Source organism: Aquarana catesbeiana, linkage group LG02 (genome assembly GCF_042186555.1).
Source record: "Aquarana catesbeiana isolate 2022-GZ linkage group LG02, ASM4218655v1, whole genome shotgun sequence".
Lineage (NCBI taxonomy): Eukaryota > Metazoa > Chordata > Amphibia > Anura > Ranidae > Aquarana > Aquarana catesbeiana.
Window position 1 is genome coordinate 237,237,804 of NC_133325.1, and position 21,650 is coordinate 237,259,453.

The 21,650-nt window shown below is 43.0% G+C and overlaps 1 protein-coding gene across 2 annotated transcripts in view; it reads left to right on the forward strand.

The window, feature by feature from the left end:
- PIBF1 (progesterone immunomodulatory binding factor 1) overlaps positions 1-21,650 on the forward strand; it is a 301,512-nt gene that overhangs the window by 253,047 nt on the left and 26,815 nt on the right. For both annotated transcript variants that reach the window (XM_073614256.1, XM_073614257.1), the window contains one exon: positions 19,624-19,708. In XM_073614256.1, coding sequence (XP_073470357.1) covers positions 19,624-19,708 — 85 coding nt within the window. The remainder of the gene's footprint in view (positions 1-19,623; positions 19,709-21,650) is intronic.

The following is a 21,650-nucleotide window of genomic DNA, read 5'->3' on the forward strand; positions in this document are numbered from 1 at the left end:
TAAAAATGGCCCGCAGGCAGGGCTGATAAAGGACTAGAGGTCGACCGATATTTGGCCATTAGGTCGATATATAGCACTGGCCGCTGCTCTTCCTTCCTTCTCCACACTCAGCGCTTGATGCTTGTGTGAAACTGACACGTAACAGGAGGAGAGAGACAGAGGGATCTGTCAGATTTGAGGTTGATGTCGGGGGTGGGCGGGACCCGGCCGGGGTGGGCGGGACCCGGCCAATATCAAACACCAGCCAATGGGATCTGGGCGGGCAGCTACGTGTATGTGGCCCGCCCCTTTTCTTAAGCAGCCCAATCATTGGCTGGTGTTTGACAGCTGCTGGCCCCGCCCACCTCGGCCGGGTCCCGCCCACCCCGACATCAACCTCAATTCTGACAGATCCCTCTGTCTCTCTCCTCTGTGCTACGTGTCAGCTTCACACAAGCATCAAGCGCTGAGTGTGGACAGCTCCTTGTCAGTTTCACACACTGTTACACTCCGCTCAGTGTGAAACCTGCCAGTGGCACCTGCCTGTGCCAATCAGTGCCATCTGTCAGTGCCATCTGTCAGTGCCAGCTGCCAGTGCCACTGCCAATCAGTGCCACCTGCCAGTGCCAACCAGTCTGCCATTGCCACCTGCCACCTCCAACCAGTACCACCTGCCAGTGCCACCTGCCACCGCCAATCAGTGCCACCACCAACCAGTGCCTGCCAGTGCCACCGCCAACCAGTGCCCCTGCCAATCAAAGCCACCTGCCAGTGCCACCTTCCGCCACCTGCAAGTGCCACGCCAATCAGTGCCACCTGCCAGTGCCAACCAGTGCTTGCCAGTGCCACCTGCCAGTGCCACGCCAATCAGTGCCACCTGCCAGTGCCACGCCAATCAGTGCCACCTGTCAGTGCCAATAGTGCCACCTGCCAGTTCCAAACCAGTGCCACCTGCCAGTTTCAAACCAGTGCCACTTGCCAATGCCTGCCAGTGCCACCTTCCAGTGCCAACCAGTGCCACTGCCAATAAGTGCCACCTGCCAGTGCCATTGCCAATCAGTGCCACCTGCCAGTGCCATCTGTCAGTGCCAATCAGTGCACCCTCCAAACAGTGCAACGTGCCACCTGCCAGTGCCACCTGCCAGTGACAGACAGTGCCACCTGCCAGTGCCACCTGCCTAAGCCAACCAGTGCCATCTGTACTGAGGACATCAAGTGTTTGGTAGAGTGACAGGAGCAAGCAGGGAGGAGTGGAGTGGGTGAGGTTTTTTTTTTTTCAAATCGGCCTAAAATATCGGCCACAAAAATCGTCATCATATATCGGCCATCGGCTTTACCTCTCCATCTCTTCTGTCCTCTCCGCTGCACGCTGCTGCAGCCCAGAGAGAGAACAGAGCTGAGAATGGAGCGGAGGAAGGATCCGCTCATCGATCCGCCCACCTAGGCATTGACGATCGACCAGAGCTCCAAACCAGGGTCCTGCTGCCACCTCAGGGCGGGAGATTGTGTTCTCTGGGTCCCCTGTCACTAGGCCTGTATGGAAGCCAGGAGGAGAGGATTTGGGAGGCAGATGATCCTGACTGCCAGGAGAGGTGAGTGAGCCATCACACTGAGGCAAAGTCCTTAGTGGGGTGACTGGGGTAGAAATTTGTGCAGTGTGGGGGGTATTTTATGCAGTGTGGAGGGTGATTGTGCAGTGTGGGGGGTAATTGTGTAGTGTGGGGGTATTTTATGGAGTGTGGGGGGTATTTTATGGAGTGTGGGGGGTATTTTATGGAGTGTGGGGGGTATTTTATGGAGTGTGGGGCTATTTGTGCAGTGTGTGGCTATTTGTGCAGTGTGGGAGGGGTAATGCTGGGTAGTTAATAATGCGTTTGCTGACACCAATGCTGGGTTAATAATGCGCTTACGGACACCAGTACTGGGTATAATGCGTTTGCTGACACCAGTGCTGGGTATAGTATAGTATATTATTGCTGGTATAGTTCATTGCTTTTGAAGTTTTAAAAGTTTGCATGCGGCCCCCCATGGGATATGAAAACTTGTCATGTGGCCCTCAGGCAATTTGAGTTTGAGACCCCTGGTGTAGAGTGTATGGCAGTGTGTAGTATGTGTAGGAGAGGAGTGCAGAGTGTATGGAGGTGGGTAGTATGTGTAGGAGAGGAGTGCGGAGTGTATGGAGGTGGGTAGTATGTGCAGAAGATGAGTATGGAGTGTATGGATGTCGGTATTATGTGCAGGAGAGTGGTGCAGAAAGTATTGAGGTGGGTAGTATATGCAAGAGAGGAGTTCTGAGTGTATGGAGGTTGGTAGGTGGTGGAGGAGAGGAGTATGCACTGTATAGAGGTTGGTATTATGTGCAGGAGAGGAGTGTGGAGTGTATGGCAGTGGGTAGTATGTGCAGGATGGTGTCAGTAGGACAGTGGACAGTGTCAGTAGTTCTTTATTTTTTTATCATTTTTTTACAATTGAATTTTTTTCAAAATGTTTTTTGAGTGCCACTGACTGGATGGTGTCAGTAGAACAATGGACAGTGTCCGTTTTTTTTTTTTTATTATTATTATTTTTTTATCATTTTTTTACAATTTTATTTTTGTTTTGTTTTTTCACAATGATTGGGGGGGTGTTCGGTGACAGTAGGGCAGTGGACGGTGTCAGCAGTATCTTTTCTAAATCTTTTTATTTTATTTATTTTTTCACAGTGCTACTGGGGAAGGGGGTGGGAGGGGGGTTATGGGGCAGTGAACTTTGTCAGTAGGGCAGTGGACAGTGTCAGTAGCGCAGTGGATGGTGTCAATAGTTTTTTCATTTTTATGTAATTTTATTTACAGTTTAAGTTGGCTTTCATTTATTTTCACAATGCTTTTTTTTTGGGGGGGGGGGGGGGGGTTCGGACTGTGGACAGTGTTGGTACGGTGGGGAGGGGGGGTGTTAGTAGTTTTTAATTTTGTATTTGTTCACCCATTTTTATTTTTTATTATTCTTTACAATTTTTGTTGTAATATTTATTGGATTTTTTTCAGTTGGGGGGCTTTGGTCCAAACAGACCCCTGACATCTCCCCTTTGAGACAGAGAAAGAGGCTGAGGACGCAGATTTCCCAGTCCATTTCTCAGCATTGAGAAAGACAGAGGCTCCTGTTTATTCATAAACTGAAGCAGAGTAACACACAGCTTACTCTGCTCAGTTATTATAGGACATTGAGCGTGTTCGGTGTCGATCGCCCTCTATGTCCAATTCAGAAAAGGAAGGAGCCAGTAAATTACATATTTACCAGTCCCTTCCTGCGCTCTCCATCCTGAAGGACAGGAGGAGGACAGGGTGCCAGAGAACACGGGGCTGGAGGAGGAGGACACAGTGGGGCGGAGGACAGGGTGCCAGAGAACACGGGGCTGGAGGAGGAGGACACAGTGGAGCGGAGGACAGGGTACCAGAGAACACAGGGCTGGAGGAGGAGGACACAGCGGGGCAGAGGACAGGGTGCCAGAGAACACAGGGCTGGAGGAGGAGGACACAGTGGAGCGGAGGTCAGGGTACCAGAGAACACAGGGCTGGAGGCGGAGGACAGGGGGCCAGAGAACACGGGGCTGGAGGAGGAGGACACAGTGGAGCGGAGGACAGGGTACCAGAGAACACAGGGCTGGAGGCGGAGGACAGGGTGCCAGAGAACATGGGGCTGGAGGAGGAGGACACAGTGGAGCGGAGGACAGGGTACCAGAGAACACAGGGCTGGAAGCGGAGGACAGGGTGCCAGAGAACACGGGGCTGGAGGAGGAGGAGGACACAGTGGGGCGGAGGACAGGGGGCCAGAGAACACAGGGCTGGAGGAGGAGAACACAGCGGGGCGGAGGACAGGGTGCCACAGAACACGGGGCTGGAGGAGGAGGACACAGTGGGGCGGAGGACAGGGGGCCAGAGAACACAGGGCTGGAGGAGGAGGACACAGCGGGGCGGAGGACAGGGTGCCAGAGAACACGGGGCTGGAGGAGGAGGACACAGTGGGGCGGAGGACTGGGGGCCAGAGAACACAGGGCTGGAGGCGGAGGACAGGGGGCCAGAGAACACGGGGCTGGAGGAAGAGGACACAGTGGGGTGGAGGATAGGGGGCAAGAGAACACAGGGCTGGAGGAGAAGGACACGGCAGACATTAGGGGGATGATCGGTGTGGCTGAGGGACAGTTGCGAGCACCGATCTCTCTATATGGCATTTCAGCTGACAGCCGCGGGAGGGAGAGGAGGAGAAGCAGCTGTCTGAAAAGTCATGTAGGGAGATCGGTTCTTGCAACTGTTCCCCGATGTTCACCGATCATCGTCCCGATCAAGGAACAATCATCCATGTGTGCAGTGTGAGTCATAGTGGGCCCCCCTGAACATCTTGCACACATGGATGATGCACCACTGGCATAGCTCCAATGTTTTCTGTGTGCCCTTGCAGTGACCTGCATTTGTCCAGTGCAGAAAAATGCAGATTACTGGACATGGCGTGAACGAGCGCCAATGATTAAAGCAGGAGGCACATAATCGAAATCCCTGTGACATTATAAAATAAGAGTACAGTTTCACTGTAGTGTTTGAACTTTGAAATGTTAGCAGACTTGTTTGTAGTAATGAGCTGAACATTTAATCCCATTTAGATACCAACAGAAAAAGTTAACATTCATTTACAATAGCAATCGATGTGTACAGTGTGATAAATTGATTATTCATTGCAGTGTAGACAATCTCTCTGCGGGATCTGTTCTGTGAAAAGAAAAGAAAATATTTATCACCTTACTTGTGGGACACTTTGTGCAGACATGATTTATTTACTGTATATATGCCTAGTTACAGATACCTTGTGATAGACGGCCTATTTTCTCTCTAAATATTTTTTTTAATTGGGATTTTCTACTCAGCGTTAAGGAGGAGCACAATACTTCCCTTTAGTCAAGCACTTTTGTCAGTGTGTTAAGGATTACAGTGACATGTTATCATAGCTCTAATAAAGAAACAATATAGATGGCATGCTTCCCTGACACGTACAGTTGTAAAGATAAAATGCCTGCACACTGGGCTAGGATAACAGATGACGGTACAGCTATAGAGGTCTTGAGAAAACACTGCTTCTTACCCTTGTAAGACCTAGCCTCTATTTTTCTAACACTTTATTTAATGTAACAATGAAAAGTTCAATGTACATACACTTGTATTGTTTGGAAATACAATGAACGTGTTGGTCTTACCACTGAAAGGCTTTTAACGGATGTTTCTTTTGTTTTTGGATTTGTTTGCTTGACTCTCTGTAAAATATAGCTTTTAATTTTCTCTTAGTCCGTACTCTCATGGTTTCAAAAGAAAATGTGAGCATTACCTGTAGTGTGGAAAAATATCTTCATGGGCCTCTCAATAACTAAAGCCGGACATACATGGATCGAAATTTGGCTGGTTCAGAAGTGACTGGCCAAATTTTGATCCATGTTTGGACCGGTAGATCCATGTATCTACCATTCGACTTTTGTCAGGTTTTTCCCAAACGATCAGTGCCGCCAGCTATAGCCTGCAACTCTGATCAGTGTGTTCTGATGGGGGGGGAGGCTCCCTGCCATCAGAACACAATAGCACAGCAGGAGTGATTTCCCCCATCCACACCAAATGTGTAGATGGGGGAATTGGGTCTTTTTCTTTCAATGTATGGACTGACTGGGCAATAAAGCAGGCTATAGATTATGCATGGGTTGCAGCAAAGAAAATCACTCCATTCTTCCATCAACACTGAGGAATCCCTCATGCGGAGCTATTTGTGTTCTCCTGGTGGGGAAGCATGGGGAACTGTTGCTGCCAGGAGAACACAGTGATTACTGCTAGCGGTTATAGTTGCTGGCTATAATCGCATATTAAATATCTGACATGCTGGTTGTGCCCAAGTTGATCGATGGATCAACTTTTATACAATCAGCCTGCCCATAGATGGATTGAATCTGGTCCCTGCTGAACCGATCGAGATTCAAACCATCTATAGCTGACTTAAGGTTCCCTGTGCCTACAAATATGCCTACGCCATAAGCTTTTCTCATCTGTTCCCATTTTGTTATCATACTTCCCTAACCACAGCATCTATAAAAGTTCTTTGAAAGTCTCATTGACTAAAAACTTTCTTGCTTCTTCTGCATTTCCATAGTCAGTGGCGACAGTGTTGTAGAAACAAAGATCAACAGCTTTGCTTTTTGTGTGTGTGTGTGTGTGTGTATACACTTTATTAGATACACCAGTTCGATTGCTTGGTAACATAAATTGCTAATCAGCCAATTACATGGCAGCAACTTAATGCATTTGGACAACTAGATGTGGTGAAGACAACTTGCTGAAGAAAGGGAAGTGGCATGGTTATTTGTGCCCGATGGGCTGGTCTGAGTATTTCACAAACTGCTGATCTACTGGGAGAAAATATCTAGTGAGCAGCAGTTGTATGGATGAAAATGCCTTGTTGTCAGAGGAGAATGGGCAGACTGGTTTGAGATGATAGAGAGGCAACAGTAACTCAAATACCCACTTGTTACAACCAAGGTATGCAGAATACCATCTCTGAATGCACAACACATCAAAGCAGATGGGGTACAGCAGCAGAAGACCATACTGAGTGCAACTCCAGTCAGCTAAGAACAGGAAAATGAGGCTACAATTCGCACAGGCTCACCAAAATTAGACAGTAGAAGATTGGAAAAACATTGCCTGGTCTGATGAGTCTCGATTTTAGGTGCGACATTCAGATGGTAGGGTCAGAATTTGGCGTAAACAAAATGAAAGCATGGATTCATCCTGCCTTGTATCAACGGTTCAGGCTGGTGGTGGTGTAATGGTGTGGGGGATGTTTTCTTGGCACACTTTGGGCCCCTCCCTTGCCCTGTCTGAATCTGACTGTGCAGGGCATGGCAGAGGCTGACATCAAGACCGATTTAAGGTATTTATGCTGGTTGTATTTTTATTTAATTTAGTGATATCCTTATTCTCCAAAAAATAAACCATATACACCCACTACTCTATTGGCCTTGTAATCTTTTTTTTTTTTTTTTTGCATTAAATGCTGTGCTTTTCTGACTTTTTGTAAAGTTCTCCGTGAGTTCCTGAACCTCAGATTAATGCTGTGTGGTGTATCTGTTTGGTAATTCTGAAACAAAGAAAAGTTTTCAAAACAAATGCTTGCACATGCAGCTATTCATCAGATTAGGAAAGTGTCGCCAACATTTTATAGTTTTGTATAGAGTAGGGGAAGTGTTAAATCCTCTGTTAAGCTTTTATTGCTCTAGGAGTCTACCTTCAAATTTTTCCCTTCACTTTCTATTCTAGTGAGTGTCCCCACAAATGAGGAATGACCCTATCATTTTTAATTGCTCTGTATCATGGGGAGATTTCTCTTCCCTGTTCTATAGGCTCTGTACAACATTGATCTTGAAATGAAATATTTGCTCTAGGATATTTCATTTAGCAACAAAAGATTAACCATTACATACTGTACCTGGTCCCACTTGATTTTTACAGAGGCTTCCAGGTTGCTTGTTTTGTGAATCATGCACAAGGACTCCTAATACAAAAAGGCAACTGTGAAAATTCTTGCATTCAAAAAAAAAAATTCACTGACTAATTATCTACACATACAGGAAAGGCATAAAATGCGTCATGGCGGATTAATTATTGTGTTCATGGGAAATAAAATGTAACCACTCAGAACTAGTCAAGAATGTTGTGTTAAGTGCTTAGCAATAACCAGTTAGATGAATGGATTTTTTTTTTTTTTTGTCGGAGGCATGTTTAAAGTGTTTAACTGCCAATTTGCAATCCTTCATCAAAGGTTTTTGGTACACTGCAGGTTTTTTTTTATGTTTCTTTTATCTTTCCTCACGTGTCTCTTTTTGTGTATAAAAAGGAAAAAAATCACATTTAGTTGGGTGACAGTCTTCATGTCTGTTTTTTTTTTTCTAGAAAGAACATACATTTTCAACTAATGGTTTGTATGCCTGCTTTGTTAACTAGTCAAACTTTCCAGTATTTTTTTTAAAGCAGAACTAAAGGGTAAATACTTACCTGTCCAACAGTTCCTTGCTAGCACTGGCCTGTTCTTCTGAGTGGCGGTCTTCAGGCTTGTTCATTGGCCATCAGGGGATGACGTCGCTCCTGTGCATGTGCAGGAGCCAATTATCCCAGCATTCAGAAATCGGCCCGGCGCTGGAAGATGAGCTGCACATGCACAGCATCAGAGAAGACAGCAAGCAGGTCTATTTTATTGCAGAAGAGAGTCTGCAATAAAAGCCTGCTCACTCACTTCAGTTCTGCTTTAACTCCTCCAGTAGAACCTTGTCTGTTAACTGTTATCAAGTATGTGTACTAAAACCGTGCATAATGAGACTTCATGTCCCACAATGATCAGTGACTTCATGATCACCTCATGGCCAATTTGAATTAAAACTTAGAAGCCAATAAGGGGGGAGTTGCAGTAGTCGAGGTGAGATATGACCGGGGAGTAGATTAGAAGCTTTGTGGTGACATTGGTTAGAAAGGGGCATATGTTGGAGATGTTGTGGAGGTTGAGCAGTTTCGCGGAGTGTTGAGGGCGAAGTCTGGACTGAAGGGGATCAAGAAGTTTGTTCATAGATGGTCGCTCAGTCAGCTGTAGACCAGTCTTTCAAGGAGTTTGGTGGAGAAGGGGAGTAAGGAGATGGGGCGTAGGTTGTTGAGATTGGTGGTGTCGATTCATTTGTTGGTTTGACAGCAGGTTTTGAGAACTAGGAACGTGCACAAGTGCACACTCCTAGTTCTCTGCTGCAAGTTTAATCAACATTCCCACAGCACTGGGCCTCATGCTTAGGAGCTTATTTAGGCATAATGCAGTCACATATAAATTTTAAAAATCAAATGTTAGGATTTCTAACAAAACTGAAGTAGCATTGCCTGCACCATATGAGAAGATTGGAAGGGTATCAGAAAGTTATGTGAAACCTATGGCCCCATTCACACCTCTGCGTTTTGTAGCTTGAATTAATTATTCTCTATGGAGTTGATTCACATCTCCACTACAAGTCACCTGAAGCTCAAAAAAGTTCTGGAGCTTTTTTTGTAGCTCAAATTGGGCAGATTGGTGCATTTTTTAAAAACATTTTTTGTTCCATAGAAATGCATGGAAACGCTTGATTCAATGTGTCTTGTCGTGCGTTTTGAGCGTTTTTCTGTTCCAATGCAATAATTAAAAGAAAATAAATAAATAAAAAACCTAACCCCAACCTTTAACCCTAATATTAACCCCTAATCCTAACCCCTAACTCTAATCTTAACCCTAACATTTTTATTAACCTTAAACCCCTAACCTAACAAAATAAATAAAATGTAAATAATAATAAATTTACCTTTAACCCCTTACAAAAAAAAGTAAAAAAATTAATAAAGATAAATAAAAGTGGATGAAAAAGCTGAAAACACACACTTAGCAACAAATGATGTAACAGGTAATATTTTTTTCTATTGGCTAATTAAAAAACACTAAAATGCTGTACACAAACGCCCAAAAACACGCATACAAACGCTTGGAAAATGGTCCAAAAAACACTAAAAAAATGTATTGATCAGGTGTGAATGCAGCCTTAGCCCTGGTTTACACTGTTCTTGACAGTTCAAAGCGGCATGATAAGTCGCACCCCATTTGGGGCAATGGAACCATTCAAATTGCAGTGACTTTGAAAAAGGTACCTGCACTATTTTCCTGACATTTCAGTGTGACATATATTGACATCTGTTAAGTCGCACAGATGTCAGCAAGCTGCACATGAAATCGCACTAATAGTGGGCTTTGAAGTAGCGCGGCTTCAAAGCCGCACTGGTGTGAAGCAAGGGCTTAGTGTTAAATGATTTTTAAAAAATGCAGGGGGGGGGTGATATAAAATATGGTTAAAAAGGGCCTTCTTTGTTACAGTTGTCATGTACCCCCAGTACATTGCCAGTCGGTACTGGGGGTACATGCCAGATGTGAAAGAATGTGGTTTGACAAGCAAGAGAGTTTGTTGTGTTTGTGTGAAAAATGATGACAGGTAACTTTATGCTTTTTTTTTTTTTTCTTTTTTCTGTACCTTTTTGGAAGAACACTAACACTAGCAGTGCATCACTATGCAGAAACATGCCACAAGTCCATTAGCTTTACACAGATTTGGCACATTAGAGATACATTAAACTGCAGCAAGCTAAATCCACTCAAACTCATTTGTCAGAAAGTTTAATCATAATTATATGAAAAACAAGAAGTTCTCCAAAATATTGTGTTATATACTGTTTTGTTTGAAAAGTCTAGTTAATACTTGTACATAGTAAAGCAGCAATTCCTCTTCCCCTAATACTTTAAATGTTGAAAAATCTTTGCCATATGTATTTTCTTTTATGGCACAGAGCACAGTTTCATGTATGATAATCTGTGAATAGTTCTGCCTTGGGGTGTTTTCACCATAAATAAGCCAAATGATATTGCAATGTTCTTGTAAGGATTACAGCAACACAAATCACGCTAACTTTGAAATGTAACAAAGTTCACAGTTTAGTCATACTTTCTGTTTAAAATGCTGTGGTGGTTTCAGAGAAAGAAGCGACACGTATACATGAGCTCAATTCACTAAGCCAGGGGTAGGCAGCCTTGGCACTCCAGCTATGAGTGTGAGTCCAGCTGAAACTACAAATCCCATCATTCCTCTGCCTCTGGGAGCCATGCTTGACCCCTGCACTAAGCTGTAATGCATGTGCTATTTGACATGTCCTTGTTCTGTTCAGTCTTGCAACTCTCATTTTCAGTTGTCATTGGCTTTCATTGCTGTAAACAACTGGTGTTATGATAAATAAATATTATTACCGCTTAGTAAATAAAGTCTATTGCTTTGGACTTTCTAGAAAGATTGCAAAAGAGTCTGACTGCTTTTGGCTCTTTATAGACAATTAACAGTAGAATAAATGTTTAAAATGGAAGAAAAGGCATTACCATCAAAAAGCACCAATACACCTTAATCCATGATTTTATAAGATTTTATAAGATAAAAAAAGGGGAGGGGGAAAATTGGGACTTTATATGATACACATCACTTGGGTAGAATGAATCAATCAATTAAATAATTAGAATGTTTATTGTTAGCCATAATTGGGCACTGTATACCGGTAACATTAATAGTAATTGACCAACATGTACAATACAGAATAAAGAAGGACATGATTAGTACATCATATATCAATCCAGGTAATATAGTAGACAAAAATATAGGATCCTATTTATAATCGTTTATAAGTGTGCATTATTATTATTATTATTTTTTTTTATAAAGGCCTGCAATGTTAATTTACATCTAATGGCAATTCCTTTTTTTAAGTCACAACTGAATATATACGTAGTTGGTTTATTGTTTAGAGATTATTTTTGACAGCTGAAGTTCACTTATAACCACCTTCGTATGTTCATTACGTCAGAACCTGAACACCTGAAGTGGTGTGCGGTGCTACAAATGCCTGTTACTATGACAGCACTAAAACACAGTGTTATTCTTACCTGACACAGCGGAAAGTGACTTGCTAAGAATTCGAAACTTTGTCATTTCAGACGTTCAGTGAAATTGTCTCCTTTTTTTTTTTTTTTTTTGTGTGAAATCTGTTTATTATAGTATGTTCTACAGAATGCACAAATCATTCTAAACATACGCGTCAAATACACCTATGGTTTTTAGAAGATATTTTACATTTTTATGAATATGACCTATGTAAAAGTTGATACAAAAGTTGATGCCTGTAGGACGCATTCTGTTTTCTAGGGTGCCTGGAAAGTGGTCCAACCCAAAAAAAGCACTGCAGTGTTTTTTTTTGTTTTTTTTTTAATCCCATTTAGTGTAAAGAAGTTCAAAACTTGTAAAACTAAAATTTTTAGAAACACAGAAAAGTGACAGAAGTCAAAAGACCAAGTGGCCCACCATTCTGCCCTCCTGACCCTTGTTCACCGCCTTGATGTATTTAAAGGCTTCAGTCATGTTTTTTTTTTAAATAACAAGCATTTTATACTTGCCTGCACAGAGCAGCTGCCGCCTTCTTCAGATCCTCCTCTTCTCAGGTCCCTCTTTGCTGCTCCTGGCTCCTCCCTCCTGTCGAGTGCCCCCACAGCAAGCAGCTTGCTATAGGGACAGCCGAGCTGCAGCTCCGTGTGTCCATTCAGATATGGGGCTGCGGTTCGGCCTTTCCCCATCTCTCTCTCTCTCCTAATTGGCTAACTGAATTTGATAACAGCGGGAGCTAATGGCACCGCTGCTGCAGGAGGGAAAGTCCCGGACGGCCAAGGGACTCGTGGACATTGCTGGAGAGAGATGGGGCTCAGGTAAGTACTAGGGAGGCTGCTGCACACAGAAGGTCTTTTATCTTAATGCATAGACTTGTTCTATCTTATCAATATCTTTTTGTAAGTGAGGTCTCCAGAACTGAACACAGTGTTCTAAAGCGTGGTACACACTATTAGTTTTTTTTTAACGTAAAAAACTGTCAGCTCCGGTCGGCGCCGCTCTACTAACCATGCAAAGTTAGTTCAGCGATCTCCCCCACTGAGCTGTTGTGTTCTGATGGGGATGGCACCCCCCCCCCTCCACCAGAACACTCCAATCATCGCTTTCTGCCATTGGCTGAGAGCACTGATCGGTAGTCGGTCAGATGCTTGTTTATTGGCTGGTTTGCTGGCCGAATGGCAATTGGCTTTTTTTTGCCAGCGTTTAGCAGTGTTTTCAGCAGTGTTTGAGCGGTAGCGTTCTTGTCAAGGAGTAGATGGTCAGTGGCATCCTTAACAACCACTGAATAGCAGTTGTTAAGGAGCGAGTCAGCAAGCCGGCCGCCACGTTCTTAACAACCGATGACTCGGCTGAATGGAAACAAAAGAATTGCCAGTAAATAAAAATGGAGAAGATAAAACCACGTAGGGGTCCACCCCCAACCCCTACCAGAACCCCCCAAAAAATATGGTGTGGGAGCATGCAGCCTGCCAGGAGGAAAGGGTAGGGATGGAGGGGACATGCGAGCACCCCCCAATAGCACCTTGTTCCCATGTTGATAAAGGCCTCTTCCCCACAACCCTGGTCCAGTCATAAGGGTGTAGAGGGTGACCTATTGGAATCTGGAAGCCCTCTTAACAAGGGGACCCCCAGATCCCTGCCCCCCCCCCCCCCCTTATGTGAATGAGTGTGGGGTACTCATTCACCGGAAAAATAGTAAAATTGAGTAAAAACACAACAACAGTTTTTGACAAGTCCTTTATTTAAAAATAAAAAAAATTGTCCCCAGTTTTAGATCCAACGTTAATCATGATAAACGCTGGCCAGCTACTCAAACAATAAAAAAAAAAAAAAAGGAGAGATTAGCACCCATTGCTGGCTTCTGCTGAATGACTGTTGTTTTTTTTTTTTTCTTAATTTTTATTGCCGGCAGTTATTTTGTTTACATTCAGCTGTTAGCGGGGAATATACACTGGTTTCTAAGCGGCCGCCCACTAAGGAGGAAAAAAAATGCTGGAAACTGATGCTTAGCAGCATTTAGGAGCTGTCAGTTTTTTTCTTTCTGCTGGCAAATCACTCCCAAAGGCACAGAAAAGTTTATTTTTCTGCTCCTAAAAGATGAAGCTTAAAAAAACCTCTAGACTAAAATAGTTGAAATGCTTCTAGAAGCAGAAAAAAAAAAAAAAACGCTCAAAAGCTGCTGCTAGGAGCGTTTTTGTAAGCCTAAGAGCCCTTTCACACTGGGGGGGTTTGCAGGCGTTATTGCGCTAAAAATACCGCCTGCAAACTGACCCAAAACAGCCTCTACTGTTTGTTCAGTGTGAAAGCCCGAGGGCTTTCACACTGAAGCGGTGCGCTGGCAGGAGAAGAAAAAAACTCCTGCAAGCCGCATCTTTGCAGCGGTGAAGGAGCGGTGTATTCACCGCTCCTTCACCGCTCCTGCCCATTGAAATCAATGGGACAGCGCGGCAATACTGCGGCTGTAGCCGCGCTATGCGAGCAGTTTTAACCCTTTTTCGGCCGCCAGCGGGGGTTAAAACCGCACCACTAGCGGCCGAATACCGCCGCAAAAACAACGGTAAAACAGCGCTAATAATAGCGCTGTTTTACCGCCGACGCCCCCACCGCCCTAGTGTGAAAGGGGCCTATGAGGTCTCACTAAAGATCTATGTATCAGAATCTCAACTTCCATCCTCCTGCTGGTGACCCCCTCTAGTAATGCATCCTAGAATTCTATCCACTTTTCAATGCCTGGCCACACTGTTTGCTCATTTTGTAAAAATCTGAAATGAGTACTCCCAAATCTTTTTTCCTCTGTGGCAGTGACCATCACTGTACCCCCAATATTATATTCTGTCAAGGGATTCTTTTTTCCCTAGGTGCATTATTTTACATTTAGAAGAATTGAACTGCAGTTCTCAATGCGTTGACAAGTCTTCCAGCAATGCCAAATCATGTTCCATGTTACAAACACTTCCAGGAATATCAACCCTATTGCACACCTTTGTATCATCAGCCAAAAGACATACCTTAGCAACCAACTCTTTAGTTATATCACTTACATGTAGAATAAGTAGAACAGGACCTAGCATAGAGCCTTGTGGTACACCACTAGTGACTGGTCCCTGTTCCGAATGCACCCTATTTACAACCACACTCTGGTATGTATCCTTTAGCCAACTGCATATCCACTGAACCACGCAAGGGTTAAGTCCTAGCTTGTACAACTTTTGTATTAGATCATTATGTGGAACTGTATCAAATGCCTTGCTGAAATCAAGATATGCTCTGTCCACAGCACCACCCTAGTTGAAAACATTAGTGATATAGCCTGACAATGATCTGGCTTCATTAAAGCCATGCTGCTTTGGGTCCTGCAAGTTGTGTGTTTTTAAGTGATCAGTGATCCTTCTTTTCAGGAGTGATTCCATTAACTTGACTACACCCTATGTTAAACTTACTGGCCTGCAATTGCCAGCTTCTACCTTGCTGTCATTCTTGTGGATAAGTGTACAATATTAGCTGTCCTCCAGTCATGGAGAACTTCTCCTCTTAGAAGAGATTGATTAAAAAGATCTGTTAATGGTCCAACAACTCTACCTCAAAGTTCTCTTAGAACTCTGAAATGAATAATATCAGAGACCATTGCTTTATTAACCCCTTCCCGCCGACCTTACGCATATGTGCGTACTCGGCTTTCGGGGGTTATACCGGGATGATGCCCGCAGCTGCAGGCATCATCCCGGTACCGTTGTTTCGAGCGGGCGATCGGCTACCCGTATATAACAACCGATGCGGCTAAAAGCCGCTCGGCTGTTATACTGGAGGAGCGGGAGGGGACATCCCTCCCGCCGCTCTTACCGGGCCTCCCGTGCGATCGGGAGGCCCGGTGTCTTATCGGATGCCTCCGGCGGCTGTGGGCAGGCTGGAACGAAGCTGTGGGCGGCTTTGTTCCAGCCTTCTCAATGTAAACGCGGAAGCGATGTCATGACGTCACTTCCCGTTTACTCGGCTGCCAATGGCGCCGAATTTTAAAAAATACACAGTATTCAGAATCGCCGTTTTCGTCGATCTGAATACTTTGAAGTGCAGAGGAGGGATCGGGGGTCTTTTAGACCCCCGATCCCTCCATAAAGAGTACCTGTCACCACCTATTACCGTCACAAGGAATGTTTACATTCCTTGTGACAGCAATAAAAGTAAAAAAAACAAAAACATTTTTTTTTAAATACAATTTATAAGTCTAAAAATAAATAAAATAAATTTTAAAAAAACATTTTTTTTAAAGCGCCCCCGTCCCCGCGAGCTCGCGCAGCGAAGAAAACACATACGGAAGTCGCGCCCGCATATGTAAACGGTGTTCAAATCACACATGTGAGATATCGCCGCGATCGTCAGAGCGAGAGCAATAATTCTAGCCCTAGACCTCCTCTGTAACTCTAACCTGGTAACCGTAAAAAAAACTTTAAGCGTCGCCTATGGAGATTCATAGCTACCATAGTTTGTCGCCATTCCACGAGTGTGTGCAATTATAAAGTGTGACATGTTTGGTATCTATTTACTCGGCGTAACATCATCTTTCACATTATACAAAAAAATTGGGGTAACTTTACTGTTTGGATCTTTTAAAATTCATGGAAGTGTCCCTTTTCCAAAAATTTGCGTTTAAAACACCGCTGCACAAATACCGTGTGATATAAAATATTGCAACAATCTCCATTTTATTCTCTAGATTCTCTGCTAAAAAAATATATATATATAATGTTTGGGGGTTCTAAGTAATTTTCTAGCAAAAAATATGGATTTTAACTTGTAAACACCAAATTTCAAAAATAGCTTAGTCATGAAAGGGTTAAAGCAGTAGTAAAGTCTGCTTTTTCATTTGTACCTACAGGTAATCTTATAGCAAAGCTTACCTGTAGGTAAAATAAATATCTCCTAAACATGCACCATTTATTTGCTCTTTTGGCAACCGGTGACATCACTGGCACATGCACTCTGAAGAAATGGCATACCCATGCTGTTCCTTCAGATAGCTGTGCTGTCACTCCCACATGCATGACGTCATTGTAGCTCGTCGATTTAAGCTACCTGAGCTCGCAGGGGATTTTTTGTTTGCTAAGCTTTAACTGAGCCAATTTCTCTGCTATCTCTGTCTCCAGAAATCCTAAAAAAATAACCGTAATTACTAGAACCAATATGATCCCCCAACTTGTTACTGTTTAGTACAATTTATTTATAAAAAGACTGAACAGAAGCATTTGTTTAAATGGTTTGCTACATCCAGGTCTCAATCAACATAAGTGCTGTGCCCAGTTTTCATTTTGGTGATCCTATTGTATTTTTTCTTCCATCGCTGATGTATCTAAAAAAGCTTTTATCTCCTTTCTGAAATGATTGAGCCATCTCCTGCTCTTTCTGTGCTTTGGCAGTACTGATAATGTGTTTGGCCTCCTTTTGTCTATTTTTTTACACTTCTCTTTTTTCTCCTTTACTTTCCTACTTACCTTTTTAGTAGACCATTTGCGTTTTTTTTTAATTTTATGTTAGCTCTTACTAATTTGTCTGGCATACTGTATAATCTAGTTGCCTTCAGGATGGTAAACTTTAACAGTGCCCAACGACTCCTGTCATTTTACTCTGGCTTTTTGATTAATTTTTTTTAGAAATTCCCCATTTCAGTAAAATTTGTCATTTTGACACCTAAAACTTTTTTTTTTTTGGCATATGATTTTTCAATTCTTGTATTAATGTCAAACCACAGAAATTGGTGATCACTACCGTGTTTCCCCGAAAATATGCCCGGGTCTTATATTAATTTTGGCAACAAAAGACACAGTAGGGCTTATTTTTTTATTTTTCCCACTCCATTACAATAGTATAAATATATAGTATATATATATAAAGTATATAATTGTGCCAAATACCTTCGTTATAGCGTCGCTCTGCGCTTCTGTGACCCGCCGGAGCTCTCTTCCCTGCAGTTATATTACAGAAACACACACATTGTACATTATATACTACTGTAATAGATTGGATTATAGGATTTTACAAGCTTTTCAGGGTAGGTGTCATGTACCAGATAAGACCAGAACCGTGTGGACTGCAACAGAGGAAACCTAGACGTGTATAAGTGAAAATATAAATGATTTATTAAAGATAAATGAATAAATATAACACAACCACCTCCAATATCACTCAGTGCACCACAACCAATACAAAACAGAACCCCACAAATAATAATAATAACAGAACAAATATATACAAGTAAGGTAAATACAGAGATCATAAACAGAGCCAGGCCAGGGCCGTCAACGGGAGGTCAGCAGCTGGGGAAGGGAAACAAACAGGACAAAGAGAGGATGGATCACAAGAAGGACGGGTCAGATACAAGGCTCAGGGTTCAGGAAACAGACAGGGAACAGGATAAACAGGTTTCAGGAATCAGGTTTCAGGTACAGGAAACAGATTTTCAGGATCAGGGTAACAGGATACAGGCTGCAGGTCAGGGCTCAAGGACAATACCAAGGCAAGATGTGTGTGCACCTGCGGGGTATTTATACTGCAGCTGCTAACTAAAGTCAGGTGACGCCTGTCTGCAAAGGGTAATACCTGCTCCATACTGCCAGGATCCCTCCGCTGGTAGATGCCAGTACTGCAGCCCAAAGGTGACAAAATACCAGCAGGAAAAAGCTCTTCTGACAGCTCAGTACTGCAGCCAAATGATCAATATTACCAGCGGAGGGGACCTTTCCTAACAGTAGGGCTTATATTGCAGCCTTCCTGGAAAATAACGTTAGGTCTTATTTTCGGGGTAGGTCTTATTGGCTTTGCCTCTTTATCTCCGAAGCCTTCCTATAGCTCTTTTAATATGATGAGTGGGCTTAGCTCACCATGAGAGAGGCTCTGGTGAGCGGTGGGCCCAGTCACAACTTTTACAGAAAAAATGCAATTATTCTCAGCTCCTTGAGGTTCATTCACTAAAGACATATATGTTCACTTTGTAAGCTAACATGTGCTGTAGAGCTTAGTGAATGTGATGAAGTTTCACTTTAAAAAGAATGCCCAATCCTGTACAAGGAAAATTAAAAAAAAATATCAGCCCTTTTGAGTGCATATAATTGAATGATGGACATCAGCAGAGAATCGCTTTATTCACTAACCTCTGTAACTAATTCCCTTGGAAAGTGAATACAGTGGAACCTCGGATTACGAGCATAATCCGTTCCAGGAGTATGCTCGTAATCCAAAGTACTCGCACATCAACGCGAGTTTTCCCATTGAAGTCAATGGAATCGAAAATAATTTGTTCCGCATTGACTTCAATGGGATGCAATACCGCATGCGGCCAGAGGCGGGGGGCACCAGAGAGCCTCATAAATGGCCGAAAAGGCCCGAGCACACTTCGAGTGACCTCAGCAAACCTCGGAAAGACTCCGTTCACGAGCCTTTCCGAGGTTTGCCGAGGTCAGCCGAACTGTCCTTGGGCCTTTCCGTGCATTTCCGAACACCGACGATCGGCGACGGAGCCCCCACCTCAGGCCAAAAGCGGTACTGCACACCGCTTTTGGCCTGAATCCTGCTTGTTTTGCAAGACAACACTCGCAAACCGAGTTAGGATTTTTAGAAATACAGTGCTCGTTAACCGCGTTACTCGCAAACCGAGGTTCCACTGTAGTCCATTCGGCTTTAGTAAAACAACCATATTGTATTTCTGGATCTACTAATCATTTTGATATGTGGGTTTGACTGAATGTAGCCTCTGCTAATGTATTATTTTTAAATTGCCCAGATTTGTGGCGGATTTACTTTAAGGCAGTATTCACACCTCTGCTTGAAAGGTCCAATATATATTACGCATTTTAAATGCACATTTATGCCTTGACTTAAAAATTCACCAAAGCTGCAGCAGGCAGGAGTTTTTTTTGTTTTTGTTTTTTTTAACACATCACATCTGCAACACACCTGACAGCAAATGCATAAATATACCTCTACTCAACTCAAGACAAAAAATTGTAAAATTAAAATGGTAGCGTTTCTATACTAATTGTGCTTGAGGAAGTGTGGTGTGATTTGAACTTTGAAAAGCAATTACCCTGTGTGATCTCATTTTTGTTTTTATTATTTAGTCATTTAAATACTGAAAAGTCTGGTCTCCTTCGTGTCAAAAACCAAATGGCATCAGACTTGGAGAAGTTACTAAGTCACCGAGAGGTATAACATAAGTTTCATATTTTAAATAAAGTACATTTGTATGTTTCTCTGTAATCTGCATGTACTGTATATATGTAAATGTTTTTCCCCTCAATGAATATGCATTTGTGTATGAGATTAATTTATTCATAGGAACATATGCTCCTCAATAAACATAGCCTTGCCTATAGAAATGTATTACTATAAAAGGCTGAGTTCACCATATTGTTGGTGTGTGTTGGAATGGTTATGGATAGCTGACAATTCTGTGAATGAAGAAATACTGTACTATACTGTAAGATGCAGTGATGAGCTACATATTCTTTGCTACTCTGTTCTCCAACACCACGTACAGCTTTTAGGCATGCCCCAACCCTGTAATTGTAAAGGATTTGTGTATTTTTAAATGTTGCCCTTGAAGTCGCATAAAAAGGCCTGTTCCTCGCTTAAGTCTTTAGCATAGAAGCACACTCAGGCAAGCTGTTTTTCTGTTCAGAATTACAAAAAAAAAAATCTACTATGTTCTTGTGCATGTTGCAGGTACATTATCCTTAAAGTGACTTAATTGCATTAATTTACACAATGTATTTGTACTTTAGTACTTCTGTCTCGTCAGTTGTGCACCACCCAGATAAACTATGTCATATACATTAGACAGTCTTTTAACTTACAGGCTTGTATTTCATAGTTGTCAGCCCTAAAGCTGTTTTTTATTATTACTTCATTCCTTTCAATGCCTCTAAGATGCAGACATACATCTGTCCTTATTAAAAAAAAAAAAAAAAATTATATTGTCAGCAAAGTTTTGGTGCTTTGTTGATTTTATTAATCTGGTTTCGGGTACAGCTTTCACTGTAGTCATATTGGCTTTAGGAAATGTACTGTTCTGCCATAAGTATGTGATGCCCTCGAGGTCTTAAGGTCCTCAACAATTGCTAATACTTTAAATATAAAGTCTAAAATGATCTAACGTAACGTGATGACTGTGATAAGAGCAGTAGAATTGTGTAGCTAGATATAAGTCAGTCAGTAAAACCAGTCATGCATGAATCAGAATTTCGGCTGGTTCAGCAGGGACCGGCCAAATTTCGATCCATGTACAGGCCAACTGGTTGTACTACCGATCTACTTCTGTACAACCAGCTTGTTGGGTTTTTCCTGATTGATCAGTACTGCTGGCTACAGCCGGCAGCACTGATCAGTGTACTCTGACAGCACGTTGAGTGTGTGTATGTGGGGGAGTCGAGTGTTTTTTTGTTTTTGTTTTTTCAACCCGTTGGTTAAATGAAAAAAAAATGAAGCATATATGGGGATGCCTAACCCTGTTCAAGTGAATGTGTACAACAGTGTATATACTGGCGTTCCTTCTGAAAGTTGAAAACACTACTGTGACAGCCCTTGGGTTCTTACCATACTGGAGCAGTGCATAGACACTGGCACACACCACATTTCTATATATTAGCCGACCAGTCACGTACCTGGTATATCATTGGACTTCGAGCGGTTATCCTGGGATGATGCCTGCAGCTACAGGCATCATCCCAATACGTTTTTTTAGAGCCAACAGTTGACTCTCATGTAAAAGCAATCCTCCCCCTCCTGCCACCTTCCGTGTCTTTTGCCAGGATCTCCTGTCTTAACCGGGAGCCACGATTGACCATTTGGCACTTCTGCCAGCTAATCACAGAGCCGAACCAAGACCGAATTGGCTTTGTTTGACTCTGATATAGTAACCCGGAAGTGATGACCTTACATCGCTTCCAGGTTACCCGGATGTAAACTGCTCCATTTTTAAAAATCAAAAGCATATGATCACACAGATCTTGGTGTGATCAAATGCTTTTAAGGGCAATGGCTGCAAGCGCTGATCAGTGTGTTCTGGTGGGGGGGGTTGGGCAGCTGTCAGAATACAATAGCTCCATTTGGGAGATTGCCACACTAACCTCATTTATGTTAGTATGGT